The following is a 17,848-nucleotide window of genomic DNA, read 5'->3' as shown; positions in this document are numbered from 1 at the left end:
CCCGGCGCGCACCGCGCGCGGGGGCGCGGTGCGCGCCGGGAGTTGTAGTCCCCAGCCGCCGCGGGGTGGGCGCCGGTGTCCCCTCATGGAGGGCGGCGAGGCCGCGACGACGCGAAGGCGGAGTAGGGCGGCACTGGGTGCGGAGAGCTTTTATTGAGACATGCGGGAGCAAAAGGGGGGTCGGGCTGGCTTTGGCGGGGGGGGGGGGGGGGTACCTCAGGGGGTGGGTGGGATGCAGGGGTGGCCTGAGGGGGTGTGGGCCTGGCCTAGGGGGGTGTAGGCCTGCCCGGGGGGCTGTGGGCCTGCCCGGGGGGAGGGGGGGCTGTCAGCCTGGCTAGGGGGTCTGTGGGGCTGTGGTCCTGCCTGGGGGTTCTACAGGCCTGCCCTGAGGGGATGTGAGCCTGCCTGGGGGGGCTGTCAACCTGGTTGCAAGGTCTGTGGGCCTGCCCTGGGGGGCTATGGGCCTGCCTCGGGGGGCTGTGGGTCTGCCTGGGGGTCTGCAGGCCTGTCCTGAGGGGTTGTGGTCCTGCCTGTGGGGTCAGTGGGCCCGCCCTGAGTGGTCTGTCAGCCTGGGCAGGTGTTCTGCAGGGCTGGCCTGCGGGTCTGCAGGCCTACCCTGAGGGGCTGTGGTCCAGGCCTGGGGGGGCTGTGGGCCTGTCCTCAGGGGTTATGGGTCCGCCTGGGGGTGCAGTTGTGGCTAGGGCGTCTGTGGACCTGTCCTGAGAGGCTGTGGGCCTGGGGGGGGCTGTGGGTCTGCCTAGAGAGTCTGTGAGCTTGTCCTGAGGGGCTGTGGGTCTGCAGGCCTGGCTGGGGGGTCTGCGGGCTTACCTGGGGGGGCTATGGACCTACCTGTGGGTCTGCAGGCCTGCCCTGAGGGGCTATGGGCCTACCCTGAGGGGCTGCAGGCCTAGCTAGGGCGTCTGTGGGTTTACCTGGGGGTCTGCGGGCCTGCAAGCCTGGCCTGAAGGTGGCCCCTGGAAGTTTGGGCCTCCTTGGGGGGTTCTGGCAGCTCCAGGGAGGGCTGTGGACCCCCCCTCAAGTTCAGAGAGCAGGGAGGGGGCCACCACGGCGGTGGGGCAGGACAGGCTGTCTCTAACCCAGCTGGTCCTCATCATCTCTTGGCAGGTCATCCCCGCTGGTAGAGTCCACCCGTGCCTCGTCATTGTTATTGCCGCCGTCACCCTCCGAGCCGGTCTCATCCGAGTCGTCCTCCTCCATATAACGGTAGCCGTGCATCCTGTGGCGCGGGCGGGGAATGCGGGGCAGGCGGTATGTCACGTGCTGTGCCAGCTTGCGTTCCATCCAGAGGTAGGCCCCCGTCGCCACCACCAGCGTCAGCAGCATGATGGAGAGCTTGGCCTGCAGGAAGGCAGAGCAGGCGGTTGGCGCGGCGCTGCCACCCGCCCTGAGCCCCCAGGGGCTGGGGGACACTGCAGGGACGGCTGCCCACCCGGCCACGCTTACCTTCATGGGCAGCCCTGACCACAGGTAGACGGTGAAGATCGCCAGGGCCTGCCACCAGTGGTAGATGGTGAAGACGAAGTCTTGGCGCTCCTTGTCCTCATACAGCATGCCCAGGAGGACTGCACCGGAGGAGACCGGCTGTCAGCATCCCCCTCCCGTGCTGGTGTCCCCTCTCGAGGCACAGTTAGCAGGACCCAGCTGGGGCGGGTCTGTCCTGCTCCTTGTCAGTGGGTCCAAGGAGCCGGGGACCGCCAGGTTGGGGTGCCGGGGGACACGAGGAGAGGATGCGTTGGGGAGCTGGGGACAACCTGGCCTTGCCAGGGGACGAGAGAGGCTGCGTCGGGGCCCTTCCCAGTACTCACTGCTAATGCCGGTTTTGTTGAGGGCGCTCCCCATGCCCCAGAGCACGGCTATGGAGTAGAGCAGAGGCGCTTGGAGCAGGTAGCGGGGCTCGGGTGCCCAGCAGAAGAGAGTCACCAGGAGAGCGGCGTGGACGATGGCTCCGGCCAGCAGCGGGACCTGCCGCCGCAGGCGCAGCATGCAGAGAGCCAGGCTGGAAAAGGCTGAGGCGGAGAGGCCGTAGGCCGTGAGGAGGTACGCCAGCTTCTCTAGCCCCAGGGCACACACGCCGTAGTTCTGCAGCGAGGACAGGCTCAGCGTCACCTGGCTGGGCTTTCCCCACTCCGTCACCCCCCGCCCTGTCCCCGGGCCCTACCAGGGAGAAGCCGGTGCAGACAAAGAGCACCTCAAAGCCGCTGTAGATGAACAAGGGAAAAAGATGGCGCAGGCGATAGTCCCGCATGTGCTTGAAGGGCAGCTGGAAGATGTTTCCCCAGCCGATGCTACGCAGGTCGATCTCCTCCGTGGGCCGATATGCCGAGCCGCAGAGCACCAGGACCTGCCGTGCGGCCGTGGGTGAGCCACTGCCGGCGTCCCAGCCTGTCCCCTGCCCTACCTGGCACTCACCATCAGCATGGCGAGGAAGGCGGCCGCCATCAGGGCACTTTCCACGATGATGAGGTTGACGCTGCGGGGCAGGCTCTGCAGCACCGTGGTGTTGAAGCCGGGCAGCGTGCCGTGACTCAGGGTCCCTGCCGGGGGGAGGACACGCGGCCACAGGCTCAGCCCCAACTGGGGAGGTCCCCGTGCCACCGCGCCACGCTGCCATCCCGCGGCCGCGCGCTCACCGCAATGCTTGACCCCGGAGAGCGTGTGGTTGAGCTGGTAGAGGTAGTTGTTGAGGAAGAAGAGCATGGGCATCTGAGCGCAGACGAAGCTCAACTGCAAGACGTAGAGTGGGGGGACGCTCAGCACCAGCAGCTCAGCGTGTCCCCCTGCCCGTGCCACGCGTCCCACCGGTGCTCACGTGGAAGCAGGTGTAGAAGATAGTCTGGAAGACGACGATGTAGGCATTGCAGGCACCCCGTGGCGCCCGCTGCTGTTCCTGCACGTGCTCCTCCTTGTAGTTGACGTACTCGTAGTACTTCTGGGCCATCCTGCGTGGCACGGCGGGTCAGCTGGCACCCCCCTGGGTCCCCCCATCTGCTCCCCCCGCTGCCTACCGTGTGATGTAGTTGCCCATGGAAGCCCAGAGGGGCACGATGGCCACCCCGATGGCCACGGCGGAGGGCACCAGCGTGTAATAGCGCTCCCAGTAGTTGCTGGAGACGAAGAGGGCGTAGATCCCCACTGCCAGGAACATGGCCCACTTGGTGCCGAAAAACCTGCCAGGGCGAGGAAGGGGAAGCGTGGGTGCCCATGCCGGCATGGCGGCGGGGAGCGCAGGCAGCGCCATACCTGATGAGGACGGGCGTGTAGAGCAGCGCCGCAACGGGGGTGACGTTGATGCCCATCAGCACCTTGCGGTCGATGTCCTCCAGCTGAATGTTGCTGTACTTCACCTCCCGGTAGGTCTCGTCGTAGTGTAGGATCAGCTGCATCTGCAACAGGCCTGGGGGGGGTGGTCCAGCGGCTGTTACCCCCCATTCTGAGCCCCCCCCGACCCCGGCGGGGGGTCCCAGGGGAGGGACAGGGTCGTACCCAGGTAGACGCCGTAGGTGAGCATGCCGGCCAGGCTGGCGGCCAGCACGTTCTTCACCACGCCGAGGCGCTTGCGGCGGAAATACTTCTGCTCCTCCTCCTCCTCGTTGTAGTCGGGGGGAGCACCCACAAAGTCGTCCAGCTGCGGGTGACCCTGGCCGTCAGAGCCCCGGGGACGGCCACCGCAAGCCTGGCCCCCCCCATGCATGTCCCCCTGGCCTCACCTGCGTCTCCATCCCCTCGGCGCCCAGCCCATCACTCGCCACCGTCTTGGCCGCATCCTGGTAGCAGCTGGGGTCTTTCTCCATCGCTACCTCTGTCGGGGAGGGAGCTGGATGGTGTCAGGGGTGGGGTGGGGAGGCCCTGTTGGCACCCCTGAGCCCTGCACCCCTGTTTTGTACCCCCAGAGCTGCACCCCTGCACCCAGCACCCCCAGGCCTTGCCCCCATGTGCTCTGTGTCCGTGTGCCCAGCACCCCCAGACCCTGAACCTGTGCCCTGCACCCCCCAGCCCTTGCACCCCTGCACCCAGCACCCCCAGACCCTGCACCCGTGTGCTTTGCACCCTTGTACCCTTCATCCCCAGCCCCTGCACCCACGTCCTGTACTTCCCGGACCTGCACCCCTCCACCCAGCACCCTCAGATCCTGCACCCAAGTGCTTTACACCCCTGTGCCCAGCACCCCCAGACCCCACACCCCTGTCCTGCACCCTCAGACCTGTGCCCCTGTGTCCTGCACCCCCAGCCCTTGCACCCCTCCACCCAGCACCCCCAGACCTGCACCCATGTGCTTTACACCCCTGTGCCCAGCACCCCCGTGTCCTGCACCCCCAGCCCCTGCACCCAGCACTGTGCACCCGTGTGCTTGGCCCCCCCAGCCCGGCGCTCCCCGGTACCGGTGCCGTGAGAGCGGCCCGGGGCGGGGCGGGCTCCGCTTCCTCTTTCGAAGGGAGGGGGGGGCGGGACGGGGGCGTTTAAAGGGGACGCTCCCGCACCTCACCCCCCCACCCCGGGACCCCGCACCCCCCGTGTCCCGCACCTGCACTTGTCCTCAGCACCTTGACACCCCCCCTTCCGAACAGCACCCGTTGCACCCCAACCTGTGCAGCACCCTGACCCCCCCATAGCACCCATTGCGCACCCCCCGCCCCGCACAGCACCCATTGCACACATCCCACCCCCCAGCACCCTGACACCCTCTGCACAGCACCCATTGCACAGCCCCCCCCAGCACTCTGACTGCCCTGCACAGCACCCATTGCACACATTCCCCCCCCCAGCACCCTGACCCCCCCTGCGCACACCCCCCCAGCACCCATTGCACATATCCCCTCCCCACGGCACCCTGATCCCCCCCAGCGCCATGACCCCCCCGCACAGTACCCATCCCACCCAAGCTTCACACCACCCTACCACCCCCCCCACAGCACCCATTATGCACATCCCACCCCCAATGCTCTGACCCCCCCCCCCGCACAGCACCCATCCCACCCCACCTTCACAGCACCCTGACCCCCCCTGCACAGACCCCCCCAGCACCCATTGCACACGTTCCCCCCCCAGCACCATGACCCCTCTGCACAGCCCCCTGACCCCCCCCGCACAGCACCCATCCCACCCAAACTTCACAGCACACTGACCCCCCCTGCACAGCACCCATTGCATCCCTCCCACAGCACCATGACACCCCCCCCAATTATCCTGGCCCCCCCGCACAGCACCCATATTACATCCCGCCCTGCACAGCACCCATTGCATCCCCCCCAATTACCCTGACCCCCCCTGCACAGCACCCATTGCATCCCCCCCCCACCACCATGAGCCCCCCAATTACCCTGACCCCCCCTGCACAGCACCCATTGCATCCCTCGCACAGCACCATGAGCCCCCCCACTTACCCTGCTCCCCCCCAACAGCACCCATGCCACCCAAAGTTCACAGCACCCATTGCATCCCCCCCAGCACCATGACCCCCCCCCAATTACCCTGACCCCCCCTGCACAGCACCCATTGCATCCCTCGCACAGCACCATGAGCCCCCCCACTTACCCTGCCCCCCCCCAACAGCACCCATGCCACCCAAACTTCACAGCACCCATTGCATCCCCCCCCAGCACCATGACCCCCCCCAATTACCCTGACCCCCCCCTGCACAGCACCCATTGCATCCCCCCCAGTACCCTGACCCCCCCTGCATGGCACCCATCCCACTCAAACTTCACAGCACTCTGACCCCCCCCCTGCACAGCACCCACCCTGTTCCCCAGCACCCCTGTCCCCCCCCCCCAGCACCCCACCAGGCCCTGCCGTGGGTGCTGCCTGCTCGGGGTGGCCCATGGCGCCGGCTGCCCGCCCTTCCCCGTGCCCTGCCGCTCTCGCTTCCCCTTCCCGCCCCGGCTGTTGCGGCAGGGTGCCTGGGTGGGGGGGACACCCCGCTTTGGGGATTCGGGGCTGGTTTGGGGGGGGTGATGGTGCATGCGCATCTCCCCGCGTCACCCAAAAACCCCAGGCACGTGGCGATGGCGGGGTGCCCACAGCTGTGCCGTGCCGGTGCCGCGGGGCAGGGTGGGGAGGGAGGGTGAAATCTCCGTCACGGGGAGCCGGGGCAGGATCCGGCCCAGCCGGTAGCGGGGGATTCTTGAGATGCGGGGGGAGGAAGAGCCAGCACCACACGGGGAGGGTGCTGAGGCCGTGGGACCAGCGTGGGGGCCATGGCAGGGGACAGCCCCGGAAGGGCCATGGCAATGGTGCGGGATGCCAGGGAGCAAGGGCAAGAGGAGCCACCCCGGGGTGCCGGGGGGGGAAAGGGCCCTTCCCAGGGGTGTGGGTCCACGGCCCCGAACCTGAGTGATGGTGGGCAGCGAGGCGGGGTGGGTGCGACCCCCCCGCACCAGTGTGTCCCCTCCCTGGGGTCGATTTGGGTCCCCAGCGCCGTGCAAAAGCCTCCAGGCCCGCGGGTGACGCGATGGAAAGCCGTTCCCCTGCTTCTCCCCATCCCCAGGGGTTGTGCGGAGCATCTCCTCCCCCAGGCACGTCCCAAATTGGGGAGAGGGACCCCGGTACCCACCATGAGCCCGCTCCGAGTACTGATGTCCCATGTGGCATCCTCTGTGGAGGCAGGGGCTGCTTGGGGACAGCTGTGTCCCCCTCCAAGCCTGGGCTGGCTCCTGGCGCTGCCCCAGGCATCACGGCCAAGCTCACGGTGCCAATTCAGGGTGCTCCCGAGGGGGGGGGAAAACCATTCCCCCTTGCCTGGGGGGCTGCTGTGGGTCGCCGGGGAGCGTGGCCGTGGGGGCTGAGCCCGGGGTGCGTGGGGCAGGGCTGCTGCCCTTCCTGTTTACGAAGCGGGGTAATTAGGGGCGGGTGTGCGGGGAGCTGGCGTCGGCGGAGGGGAGGCGAGGGCTGCAGTGCCAGGCGGGGGGAACCGGTGCTGGAGGGCAGGGCTGGGCACGGGGTGAACTGGGAGGTCAGCCAGCCAGCACTGGGGTGGGACTGGGCAGCCCTGTGGACAGGCAGGGGACCCGTGGGGTCCATCAGGGGTGTCTGTGGGGTCCCCATGGGTCAGGGTGTCCCTGGGAAGCAGGATGATGGGTTTCTATGGGGTCCCCATGGGTCAGGGTGGTCCCAGAGAACAAGGTGAGGGGTGTCTGTGGGATCCCCATGGGTCAGGGTGGCCCTGAAGAGCAGGATGAGGGGTGCCTATAGGGTCCCCGTGGGTCAGGGTGTCCCTAGGGAGCAGGTTGAGGGTGTCTCTGGGGTCTTCATGGGTCAGGGTGGCACTGGGGGACACGATGGTGGGTTTCTATGGGGTCTTCATGGGTCAGGGTGGCCCTGGGGGCAGGATGATGGGTTTCCATGGGGTCCCCATGCGGCAGGGTGGCCCTGGGTGTTGGGATGATGGGTGTCTGTGGGGTCCCCATGGGTCAGAGTGTCCCTGGGGGCAGGATGATGGGTTTCTATGGGGTTCCCATGGAGCAGGGTGACCCTGGGTGTTGGGATGATGGGTGTCTGTGGGGTCTTCATGGGTCAGGGTGGCCCTGGGAGGCAGGATGATGGGTTTCTATGGGGTTCCCATGGATCAGGGTGACCCTGGGTGTCGGGATGATGGGTGTCTGTGGGGTCTTCATGGGTCAGGGTGTCCCTGGGGGCAGGATGATGGGTGTCTGTGGCGTCTTCATGGGTCAGGGTGACCCTGGGTGTTGGGATGATGGGTGTCTGTGGGGTCTTCATGGGGCAGGGTGGCCCTGGGAGGCATGATGATGGGTTTCTATGGGGTCCCCATGGAGCAGGGTGGCCCTGGGTGTTGGGATGATGGGTGTCTGTGGGGTCCCCATGGGGCAGGGTGGCCCTGGGTGTTGGGATGGTGGGTGTCTGTGGGGTCCCCATGGGTCAGGGTGGCCCCAGGGAACAGGGTAAGAGGTCTCTGTGGAGCTCCTGTGGGTCAGGGTTCATGGTAGTGGTTTTGTGGCCATGGGAGTTCCCCAGTGCCATGTCCCATGGGGGAGGTCCCATCCCATCCCATCCCATCCCATCCCATGCCTTGTCCCCACTGCCAGCCCCATGGAGGCGGGGTGCTGTCTCCCCACTGCCAGCCCCACGGAGGCGGGGCACAGTCCTGCCCGCCCCTGGCCATGGGGCCCGGCCACCAGCCCCACAGCATTTAGGAGGGGCACCCTGAGCCTCGGCAGTGCCAGCCCGACCTCGCGCTCCTCTGGCTACCGCTCAGCCCCCCAGGTAGGCACCCCGGGGCCCCAGGGACCGGACCCCCATGCGCGGCACTTGGCTGACCCCATGGCTGGGCTTCACCAGCCCTATGCTGGTGGAAGCTGTGGGGCACTGGCCACCCCGCTGGGTGGGTTCCCTCCAGGAAGGGTGGGTGCATTGGGCATGGAGAGGGGCGGGGGGGGGCAGATGTGGGGCTGCGGCTCTGCCCCCCAGCTCCGGGGATGTCTTTGTGTGCTGGTGGAACAATGCTGCGCCCAAAGGTGGGCTGGGCTGTGGCAGTACCGGTGCTGCCCCACACCAGGGTCCATGGGGATCCCCAGGGGTCAGCTCGGCATCCTGCCCCACAGAGTCCATGGGGACCCCAGGGGTCAACCCGAGATGCTGCCCCACACCGGGGTCCCTGGGCATCCCCAGGGGTCAGCCTGAGATGCTGCCCCACACCGGGGTCCCTGGGGGTCCCCAGGGGTCAGCCTGAGATGCTGCCCCACACCGGGGTCCCTGAGGTCCCCGCAGGGTGACCCCTCGTTGGCAGGGCAGCCCAGGCATGTCCATGGCCGGAGGCTGGTGGCCATCCCGGAGCGTGGGGACGGTCCGGGAATCCCAGGCATCCCCTGCCGGCTGCACTGGGGCCTCCGGCAGCCGCGCCGGGCTGAGTCACCCCGTGGCCGGCACAGCCCCGAGCTCCAAGCCACCCTTCAAGCAGCCCCGGCCGGCTCAGGGTGCGGGTGTCTCACTGCGGGGTGACTCCTCTTGGGATCGAGCCGGCATCTCCGGCGCTTCCAGCTCCCGCATAACGCACTCCGTGTCTCTCCCCAGGGCCACCACGCTCTCTGTGGACACCGGCAGCTCCTTCGCGCAGCTCGGCATGCAGCAGCCCCTCGAGCCCCCCGGGCAGCAGCCCCCGGGCTACGGCAAGTGCAGCCCAGTGGGCGGCGATGCCGGGAAAGCTGCCGGGTGCAGCGCAGGCAGCGGGAGCAGCGGAGGCATCGGGAAAGGGCCGGTGATCTGCAGCGCCGTAGGGTGAGAGCCAGGGGCTGGGGACACACGCTGGGGGGCAGAGGGGAGACGGGGTGGTTGGGGTGAGTTGGGCAGGGGGGGCTGAGGCGGTGCCAGGGTGCTGGGGTCCCCAGGTTGGTGCTGAGGAGGGACGCTGGGGTACAAGTTTGGGGTCCACGGGCCACCACACCCCGGTGTGGCCCAAGGGAGTAGACACGGTGGGCACGGTGACGTGTAGGGGACACAAGGAGCCCTTGCTCCTGGCAGCAAGGGGAAGAGCCAGGTGTCCAGGCTCCCTGCCCTCTCCCCAGGGATTGTGGGGCTCCAGTTTGATGCTGGGCTGGGGCGAAGTGGAGCTGGGGTGATGTGGAGCTCTTCTCCGTCCTCACTGGGAGCCTGAGAGGCTGGGATGGGAACAGGATCCCTCTGACATCCCCGTCCCCGCAGCGGGAACCCCTATGCGGGGCTGGTGAGCCACCTGCGGGCAGTCTGGCTCTCCGGGAAGACGCGGCCCATGGAATACCGTGTAGCCCAGCTGGAGGCCCTGGGACGCTTCTTGGATGAGAAGAAGCAGGAGATCCTGGAGGCCACTGGCTCGGACATGGGCAAGGTGAGAGGGGGCTGGGTGCTGGCCACATCTTCGGGGCTCTGTGTCCCGCTTTGTCTGGGTCTTGCTTCCTCCTGGGTGCAGGTGTGGGGTTCTGGGGGTCTTCTCGTTGGGGTCCTGCACTCCCTTTGATGTGCTCCAGGGCTGGTGTGGAGCACCCATAGGTGCTGGGTCCCTGCAGAGCTCTCCACAGCTGGGATGAGCTACAGCAGACGTAGGGACCACGATGCTGGGCAGGCTGGATGCTGCTGACCCCGTCCTCAGCGCACTTAAACTGGGCAAAGCCCCCGTTGGCCGATGCGAGGTGGGAACCTCAGCATTACGGAGCTTCACCCGCCGTGTCCGCCCCACGCATGGAGTCCCTGGTGGCTTCATGTGACCTCCGCAGAGGGTGATCCTGGGGTGCTCCTTGCCAGCCCGGTCGCACCTGGGATTACCGGGCGTTGTGCAACGTGCTGGTCTTGCACATTCCTCCCAGGGCTGCTCAGGGCCGGGGCGGCTCACCGGCCTCGCAGGGACTGGTTTTGCTGGCACTGGTGGGGACCTGGACGTGGCTCTGGGTGTTGCAGCATCCCAGGAGGTCCTGGATGGTCTCTCGAGGAAGTGGGAGCATCCCCGCCATGGCTGTGTCTAGCAGCCTCAGCTCATCTCTTCTCTGCTTGGTTGCTTCAGGACCTTTTTCTCCCTCTTTGTCCCTTCGTGATGTTGTGCTGCAAGCCCAGCGGGCCACCGCGCGCTTTGTCATGTGGCATTTTTGGAGGGACGGCTTCCCCTGGCGCAGTGTAACTGCTCTTATCTGGTAGCGGTAGCGTTTAGACCCAAAGGATTTGTGTCTGTGGGTGTATCAGCGCAGCGGCCGTGCCCTCGGACACAGGTTTCAACATCCCGACATCTCCCCGGGCTTGTAATTGCCTTGTTTATTTGAGGGGAGGGCCTTCTCCTTCAGCCAGGGCTTGATAGGCATCAGGGCTCCAAGTGCGTCCTTCATCTCTCCTAATTGTCTGTAATTAGAGCCGGTTGTCTAGTAATGTGCTTGTTATGCAGTCGGGCCTTCATAGTTAGATGGACAATTCATCTGGTCTTACGTATCTGAGGTGGGTACCTCACCTCCAGGGATGCCGGTTTCTCTCCATTGATGATTGCTGGCACTTGGATGACCTCAGACTTAATGTCCCACCTTACAAAGTCCGTGTCCCCATCAAAATCCTTAATGGCCCATCTTCACCGGCAATTTCCTCATCCTCCCAATGATGCAACTGTCAGCTGGGGCTGAGAGCGGCCCCGGTGGCTTCACCGCGTGTCCCGTGGGCCTGCTGAGCCCTCACATCTAGGAGCGGTGGCATATCTGGAGGCTCTTGAGCGGTGTTGGAGACCTGAAGGTCTCTTGAGTGGGGCTTGGTGGGGTGGTGGAGCATGAGAGGTTGCCATCTGGGAGTCAGCAGCCAAACTTTCCAAGCCCAAAGTGGTGTTCTGCTGCAGCCGTGGAGGAAGGCTCCTACCCAGGGATGCTTTTGGGTTGGAGGAATCCAAAGGGTGTTGCGGTGGAGGATGTCAAGCTGCACCCACCACACTTTGCAAACGTGGCTTCACAGCGCGGGAGCTTTGCTCCTCCTGCTCTTTGCGGTGATGGAGGGGCTTTACCGAGCCCGCTGAGGTATCTTCTGGTGTCTTCACATTTCTCCTGCAAGAAGGCTCCTGAGCTGTGCTTCGCGGCTGTGGTTACAGAAACGGAGAGGACGCACCGTGCGCAGGAAATGCCTCGGCAGCCCCTGCGATCCCAGCTCTGACGTCCCGCCACCGCTCCCGAGCCACCGTCCGTTTAGTCATTGCCTGTTGGGACGGTCTATCTTGGAGAAACCTGCTGGGTTTGTTTAATTCCCCGGCTGGGACATCTCACCCAGCCCTGTGCCAGCTCAGTGATGGAGCCCCAGGAGCTCCGGGGGTTTCTGCCTGGGACAGGAGCCTGGTGGCCCTCAGCCGAGCTCCATCACGAGGTGTTCAATGAAGCGGTTGCTCTTCTTCCCATTTCTCTTTGAACAAAGCGAGGTCTTAAGTTGAGCTTTCATGCATGGGCTGTGGGAGAGAGCTCGGGGCTTTGCTTCCAGCTCACGTGCCCAAGCTGTCAGGACGCAAACGCACCAGCGCGAGAGCACTGGTCCCATCGCAGGTCAGCGGTGCGGAGCTGCCTCTGACACTGGTACCAGCTTTTCTGGAGGTGGGGTGACGTTGCTTGGTCCCCCCTTGGCTCAGGGCTCTGTTGCCAGGTGAGCAGCTCACGGGCGCTGAGCACGGCAGGCTGTTAAATATGGTGAAGATCTTAAATATTGGGGTTTTCCTCTGGCCAAATGCCTATTTCCATACAATTTCAGGGACTGTGATATTCCCTGGGGGTTGCAGGAGGCGATAGCGACTTCTGCTTCGTAGTTTCTACTTAGTAGCCCTTCATGGGATGGAGAGGGGGGAGATGTCTCCTGCGGGAGGGGAGGAGATGGGGAGGGGGTGCTGGGGTGATGCTTACGCGATTCCTGTCCCCAGCCGTCCTTTGAGGCGTACTTCACCGAGATCCTCCTCTGCAAGAACGAGCTCAACGACACCCTGAACAACCTGTCCCACTGGATGAAGGACGAGCATGTGGACAAGAATCTGGTAAAGGCAGAAGCTCTGGGCTGACCCGGGAAGGGCAGAGGGAGCGGGAGTGCGGGTGGCGGGGGGCAGGGTGGGCTGGGGGGCTGGGCTGGCGCAGGGCGGTGGGAACGGCACTGGGATCGTGGCCTTTCTCGCAGGTGACGCAGCTGGACTCGGCCTTCATCCGCAAGGACCCGTACGGGGTGGTACTCATCATCGCGCCCTGGAACTACCCCCTCCACCTCTTCCTAGTGCCCCTCATCGGTGCCATCGCTGCCGGTGAGCCGAACCTGTCCCCCGGCCCTGGTAGTGCCAGCCAGCGGCGAGGGGGTCTGGCCGGGGGCCTCGTCCCCATGCTGGGGTGCCAGAAGGGCTGGCTGTCACCGTGTCACCGCTCTGACGTCCTGTCAATCTCCCCCCAGGTAACTGTGTCGTCATCAAACCGTCGGAGACGACCAAGAACACTGAGAGACTTGTTGCCGAAATGCTGACCTGCTACCTGGACAACGTAAGAAGCTCTCCCTGTCCTTGTCCCTGTCCCTGCCCCACGGCCATGCTGTTCCCAACCCTACCTTACCCACACCAGCACCGCACCATCCCTGGTTTCAGGTGCTGCTCTACCTCCTTCCTCCACCCTCAGGCGGTGTCCCCATGGCCAGCAGGCTGGGATGCTCGTGGTGGGGACGGGGACAGAGTGGCCCTGGCAGATGCTGACATCGGGGGACTCTTCCTCTTCCGTTGCAGGACTGCTTTGCCGTGGTGACCGCCGGCGTGCAGGAGACCACCAGGCTGCTGGAGAACAAGTTCGACTACATCTTCTTCACTGGTACGTCCCGTGGTCCGGAGCAGAGCCCTGCCTGGTGTTTGTGGAATGAGGAAGGGGGATTCCCACCGGAGACCCCGCCGTGGGTTACCCAGCATGAGACGGTGGCAGCTGCCTGCAAGCAGGACCCCTTCCCTGCCCCCTGAGATGGCGTGGCCTGTGTTGGGGACCCGGTATCAGGATCCGTTGGAGGATCTGGGGTGGGCGTGTCTTGAGTGTCTGGTGGGACATGGTGCGTTTCCCCTGGCCCTGGCTCCCCAGAGCGCCACGTCCCAGAGCTGTGCTGCAGCTGGGGGGATCCTCACCCTGATCCGTCTCTTCCCTGCCCACAGGCAGCCCCTCCGTGGGGAGGATCATCATGACAGCCGCTGCCAAGCACCTGACGCCGGTGACGCTGGAGTTGGGGGGCAAGAACCCCTGCTACGTGTCCGACACCTGCGACGTGCAGAACGTGGCCCGGCGGGTGGCCTGGGGCCGCTTCTTCAACGCGGGGCAGACCTGCATCGCGCCCGACTACGTGCTGTGCAGCCTGGAGATGCAGGAGAAGCTGATGCCCGCCCTGCGCGAGGCCATCACCGAGTTTTTTGGGTCCAACCCTCGGGAATCTCCCGACTTCGGCCGCATCGTGGGGGACAAGCAGTTCCGCCGCATCCGGGCGCTGCTGTGCAGCGGGCGCGTGGCCATCGGAGGACAGACGGACGAGAAGGAGCGCTACATCGGTGAGGGGACGGGACGCGGGGCTTGTGGGACCACCTGTGTGCGTGCGTGGGGTGATCCCTTGCCGTAACCCTTCTCCGCAGCTCCCACGGTGCTGGCGGACGTGCTGCCCTCTGATCCTGCCATGCAGGAGGAGATCTTCGGCCCCATCCTGCCCATCGTTGTTGTGGCCAACATGGACGAAGCCATTGACTTCATCAATGCGCGGCCGCGGCCCTTGGCCGTCTACGCCTTCTCCTGCGACAGCAAGGTGCGTGCGATCCCTTGTTAAAGGACAAGCGGCTGCTGGGGCATTCACACACCACTCGAAGGGTCGCACAGACACCACCCGAGTCTGTCACCGCCAGGACCGGGGTCCCTTTGCAATGGGTGACCCCCCTGGGCCGGTGGTCACACTTACTCTTGGAGCTTCCTCCTTCTTCAGGCTCGACGCTAGGTTTCCCACAGCAGAGTCTCAGGTGTCGGGTTTTATAAAAATAAGTAATTTAATTGAAATGTAACTTTCTCTGGAGATATTCACAACACGCCTGGGCGCGTTCCTGTGCGGGGCGACCTTGCTTTAACAGGGGGGTTGGGCTGGATGATCCCCAGAGGTCCCTTCCAACCCCTGCCATTCTGGGATCCTGCGCAGCAGCAGGGACAGCCGGGGCCGGGTGCCTCCGAGAAGGGAGGGACCTTGAACAAAGAAATCCCTGGGCAGTTATATCTCCACCCTCTCCCCTCACGCGCTGTTCACACGTCTTTTCATCCGGTGGTGATTTTTGGCTCAGGGGTCTTCTAACACCTTCTTGGATTCCCGTTCTGTGCCCAGGCTGGCCATTGGCTGCTCTTATCTCCTTGATTTTCAGCCTTCTCTGAGGGTGGGAGCCTCCTTATTTTCTGGTTTAGGCTTTTTGTGCGCCTGCGCTTGCTGGCAGAACGCGGGGAACGAAAAAATCCCAGACTTAGGGAAAAACTACCAAAACATCAGGGTGTTATCCACGTTTTTCTTATACTTTAAAGACGGCACGGTGCCACCCGCTAGGGAAATTACGAAGAAAATAAACTCTGTTGCAGCCTAACGGCTTCAGCAAATCCAGCTGCTCGTGCTAAGTAGAGCTCAGCAAACAGCACAGATCACACCATATTATAACCCTAAATAATTTATCCTAATTAAAACTTACTTATTTAAGCTAAACAGCGCATCTCTCTCAAAACCCATGGACCAGCAAGGGGGATGAGGGAAATGGGGCAGCGAGGTTCGTGCCCACTTCACCCACACCCCGTGGCGGGCTCGGGAAGGGTCTTTTCAGCCCGGCCACCAGGCTGATGGATGAGCTGGGTGATGTTCAACAAGCGCTGCCCGCGGAGCCGGGGTGCGAGACCCACGTCCACCTTCTCTTCTTCCCTCCCCCAGGTGGTGAACCAGGTCCTGGAGCGGACCAGCAGCGGTGGCTTCTGCGGCAACGACACCCTGATGCACGTGACGTTGACCTCACTGCCCTTCGGTGGCATCGGTAGGTCCAAATCCCCCAACCGCGATCCTCCCCATGGTGCCTGAGCCGTGCCGACCATGGGGAGGAAGGGTCTCGGGGGAGATGGGGGCACCCAAACCTTGTCCCCAGGTCCCGAGGGCTCAATGGTCCATGGGGAGTCCTTCTGCACCAGTAGGATCCCACCAGAAGCCCTTTGCTTCCCGGCACCATGGCTGAGCTCTCGGGCTTTGCAGCCCTGTTTCTGCTGAGCACGTGTGGAGTGCTGTGAAGTTTCTTCTCTCCATGGTCGCCATCCCAAGCACAGGGTTCCCTGGGGACATGGAAATGCTTCATAGAAAAGGTGGAGAAGTTTGTCCCGCCTGGGTATTTCCGAGCAGAGTGTGTGAATTCTGAGCCCTGAGTGAATTTTGTGCCGGGGTTGGGTTTTCCTGCCCTGCTCAGGCTTACCCGGGATCTCCTCAAGTGCTGCTCCCTTTGATCTATCCCCCACTCTGCTCCTCATCCGGGAGCACATCCGAGGTGTTGCGCTTCTTGGGCAGGTGACCTTCCTCCTCCGACAGCGTGGTGCTGGATAGGAGCCCTTAACGCCCCTCAGGAGCAGCCTCGTACCTTCATTTTACCTTTTAGGACTAAATAGTAGGAGAAAAACGCTTATGAATGTCTGGAGAACCTGCTTGTGGTAGCTTGGAGATCCTCCTCAGCAAAGAGGCGGAGTTTCTCCTCTCCAGGGGCAACGACAATTGTTTTCTCAGGTGCAAAGCGAGGTCTGCCCAGCCCTGCTTGTGGCATTGTTCAGGGAAGAGCAGAGGAATCCGGGAAGCCTCTGCTGATGTTTCCCCAGAACGCTTTCCCAAGCTCCCGGTCTCTTCCCCAGAATATTCTCTGGGGAAAATATCTCCGTTTTACGCTGCCCGCGCTCAGCATCTCTGTCGGGGCTGGCAACTGATTCAGACATAATAGGACACCACGACAGCGAAGCGCAATTAATTCCTCACCTGACTGTGGCTCAGGGGACAATTTTTGGTGGTTTCCCGTACCGTAACTTATCTTCATGGAAATGATTCAGCCAAACTACCTCAAATTATCAGGTGAAGCCATTTTATAACAGCCCGGTCAGGTCAAGGCTCTGAAGTCATCGGGGTGAGATGAACCTTCGCCAAAGCTTCCCCAATAGCTCGGATGTGAAGTCATTGGGCTATTAACCGCCATGTGCAACCTCAAGCTTAAACCAGCCGCAGGAATCGGGAGGACCGGTGCTGCCAACGTGGCTCCGGTTTTTAAGAGCTCCAGGAGGAAGCTCCGCAGGGGCCACGCTGGTAGCTCCTAACCACGGGTAAGGATATGGGAGAGCACCGTAGAGGTCGTAGAGGGAAATCGAGCCTCGTAGACACAGCAAAGCTTACGCAGGTAAATGTAGGCTGGTAAAAATGATGCGCTTTGCACCTCCAAAGGGTGGTGAGCTGCAGAAGGATTTGCCGGATTGAGTAGCCGTAGAGCTGGAGAAGGCAGAGGGAAGGGTGAGAGCTCCTCCACCATGTCTGCCTTGCCCGGCAGCGGGAGCATTTGCATGAGAAAAGCCTGTAAAGTTTCCCTTGTGTCGTGGACGCTCGGTGTGGGCAGGAGCAGAGTCCCGAGCAAGTCCGGACCTGTGCTGTGTGTTGCAGGAAACAGCGGCTTGGGGAAATACCACGGCAAGTTCACCTTCGACACCTTCAGCCACCACCGCGGCTGCCTGCACCGCAACATGGGCCTGGAGGCCCTCAACGCCCTGCGCTACCCCCCCTACACCCAGCAGAAACTGGGGCTCTTGACGGCCACCTTCGAGATCAAGCGCAAGGGCATGTGCACCCTGCTCTGAGGGCTGCCCCCCGCCGCTCACGGACTGGGGGGGGGGACACTCCTGCTCCCACCCCCCGCGGAGCCAAACCACCCTCCCCGAGAGGCCGGTGTCCTCCTCCCTCCTCGGCGCCGGTCCCCTGTTCCTTTGCCACGTCCTTTGCCTCGTTGCATGTCGGACGGCGGGGACGGACATCTCCTTCTGCACCCTCGCTCCTCCCCAGCTCCCTCTGGCTCCAGACCGTTTGCCAGGACACAGGATGCATCTGAAATGGCAAAAAGTTCTTTTTTGTGCCCCGTACTTCTCTTGCCAGCAGAGAAACGGTCCCCGGGAGGCTGAGGACCAGCAGTTAGCCCCATTGCCCGTTAGACGGACTTTTCCTTCTGGATGAACCCCACTCTCCCTCCTCTCGGTGCCACCTGTTGCTTTTTCCTCTGTGTAACCCTGCCTGTAGTAAAGACTTTGCATTGAGCTCTCCTGTCTGGCCTCGCCTCGCGCCTCCGTGTCCCATTTTGGGGGGTGCTGGGCAGGAATCCGTC

At 63.9% G+C, this 17,848-nt stretch overlaps 2 protein-coding genes across 5 annotated transcripts; one reads left to right on the top strand and one right to left on the bottom strand.

Annotated features, from left to right (window-relative positions):
* Positions 1-124: 124 nt before the first annotated feature.
* Positions 125-5,851, bottom strand: UNC93B1 (unc-93 homolog B1, TLR signaling regulator). 4 transcript variants are annotated; one of them, XM_074586525.1, is made up of 12 exons: positions 5,802-5,851; positions 3,729-3,820; positions 3,505-3,646; positions 3,262-3,415; positions 3,027-3,188; positions 2,831-2,960; positions 2,652-2,745; positions 2,431-2,555; positions 2,180-2,362; positions 1,827-2,100; positions 1,465-1,583; positions 125-1,359 (listed from the first exon to the last, which is right to left on the bottom strand). In XM_074586525.1, exons 1-12 carry the CDS (start codon positions 5,839-5,841, stop codon positions 1,093-1,095), a joined length of 1,782 nt encoding a protein of 593 aa, XP_074442626.1. In that variant the 5' UTR covers positions 5,842-5,851; the 3' UTR covers positions 125-1,092. The 4 variants fall into 4 exon arrangements, with proteins under 4 accessions (XP_074442626.1, XP_074442625.1, XP_074442624.1 ...); XM_074586524.1 differs by having other exon boundaries at positions 2,431-2,745; XM_074586523.1 differs by having other exon boundaries at positions 169-1,583.
* Positions 2,490-17,780, top strand: LOC141742940 (aldehyde dehydrogenase family 3 member B1-like). The gene is made up of 11 exons (XM_074586532.1): positions 2,490-3,371; positions 9,046-9,249; positions 9,673-9,835; positions 12,368-12,478; positions 12,616-12,736; positions 12,880-12,965; positions 13,202-13,283; positions 13,613-13,999; positions 14,081-14,247; positions 15,394-15,493; positions 17,137-17,780. The coding sequence occupies exons 1-11, from the start codon at positions 3,349-3,351 to the stop codon at positions 17,328-17,330; spliced, it is 1,638 nt and encodes a 545-aa protein (XP_074442633.1). The 5' UTR covers positions 2,490-3,348; the 3' UTR covers positions 17,331-17,780.
* The last annotated feature ends 68 nt before the right edge of the window (positions 17,781-17,848 follow it).

The sequence above is a fragment of the Larus michahellis genome, chromosome 4, assembly GCF_964199755.1.
Source record: "Larus michahellis chromosome 4, bLarMic1.1, whole genome shotgun sequence".
NCBI classification, from domain to species: Eukaryota; Metazoa; Chordata; class Aves; order Charadriiformes; family Laridae; genus Larus; species Larus michahellis.
This window is presented reverse-complemented; position numbering and strand designations above follow the sequence as displayed.

Excerpts from the sequence above, each read along its gene's own strand:
- LOC141742940 (XM_074586532.1), top strand. The coding sequence starts at position 3,349 with ATGTTGCTGTACTTCACCTCCCG. Across the intron at positions 12,479-12,615 it reads AGCATGTGGACAAGAATCTG|GTGACGCAGCTGGACTCGGC; the intron begins GTAAAGGCAGAA and ends CCTTTCTCGCAG. Across the intron at positions 14,000-14,080 it reads CGAGAAGGAGCGCTACATCG|CTCCCACGGTGCTGGCGGAC; the intron begins GTGAGGGGACGG and ends CCTTCTCCGCAG.
- UNC93B1 (XM_074586522.1), bottom strand. The coding sequence starts at position 5,841 with ATGGGCCACCCCGAGCAGGCAGCACCCACGGCAGGGCCTG. Across the intron at positions 3,821-5,801 it reads AGCACCCACGGCAGGGCCTG|AGGTAGCGATGGAGAAAGAC; the intron begins GTGGGGTGCTGG and ends CCTCCCCGACAG. Across the intron at positions 3,189-3,261 it reads TACACGCCCGTCCTCATCAG|GTTTTTCGGCACCAAGTGGG; the intron begins GTATGGCGCTGC and ends TCGCCCTGGCAG.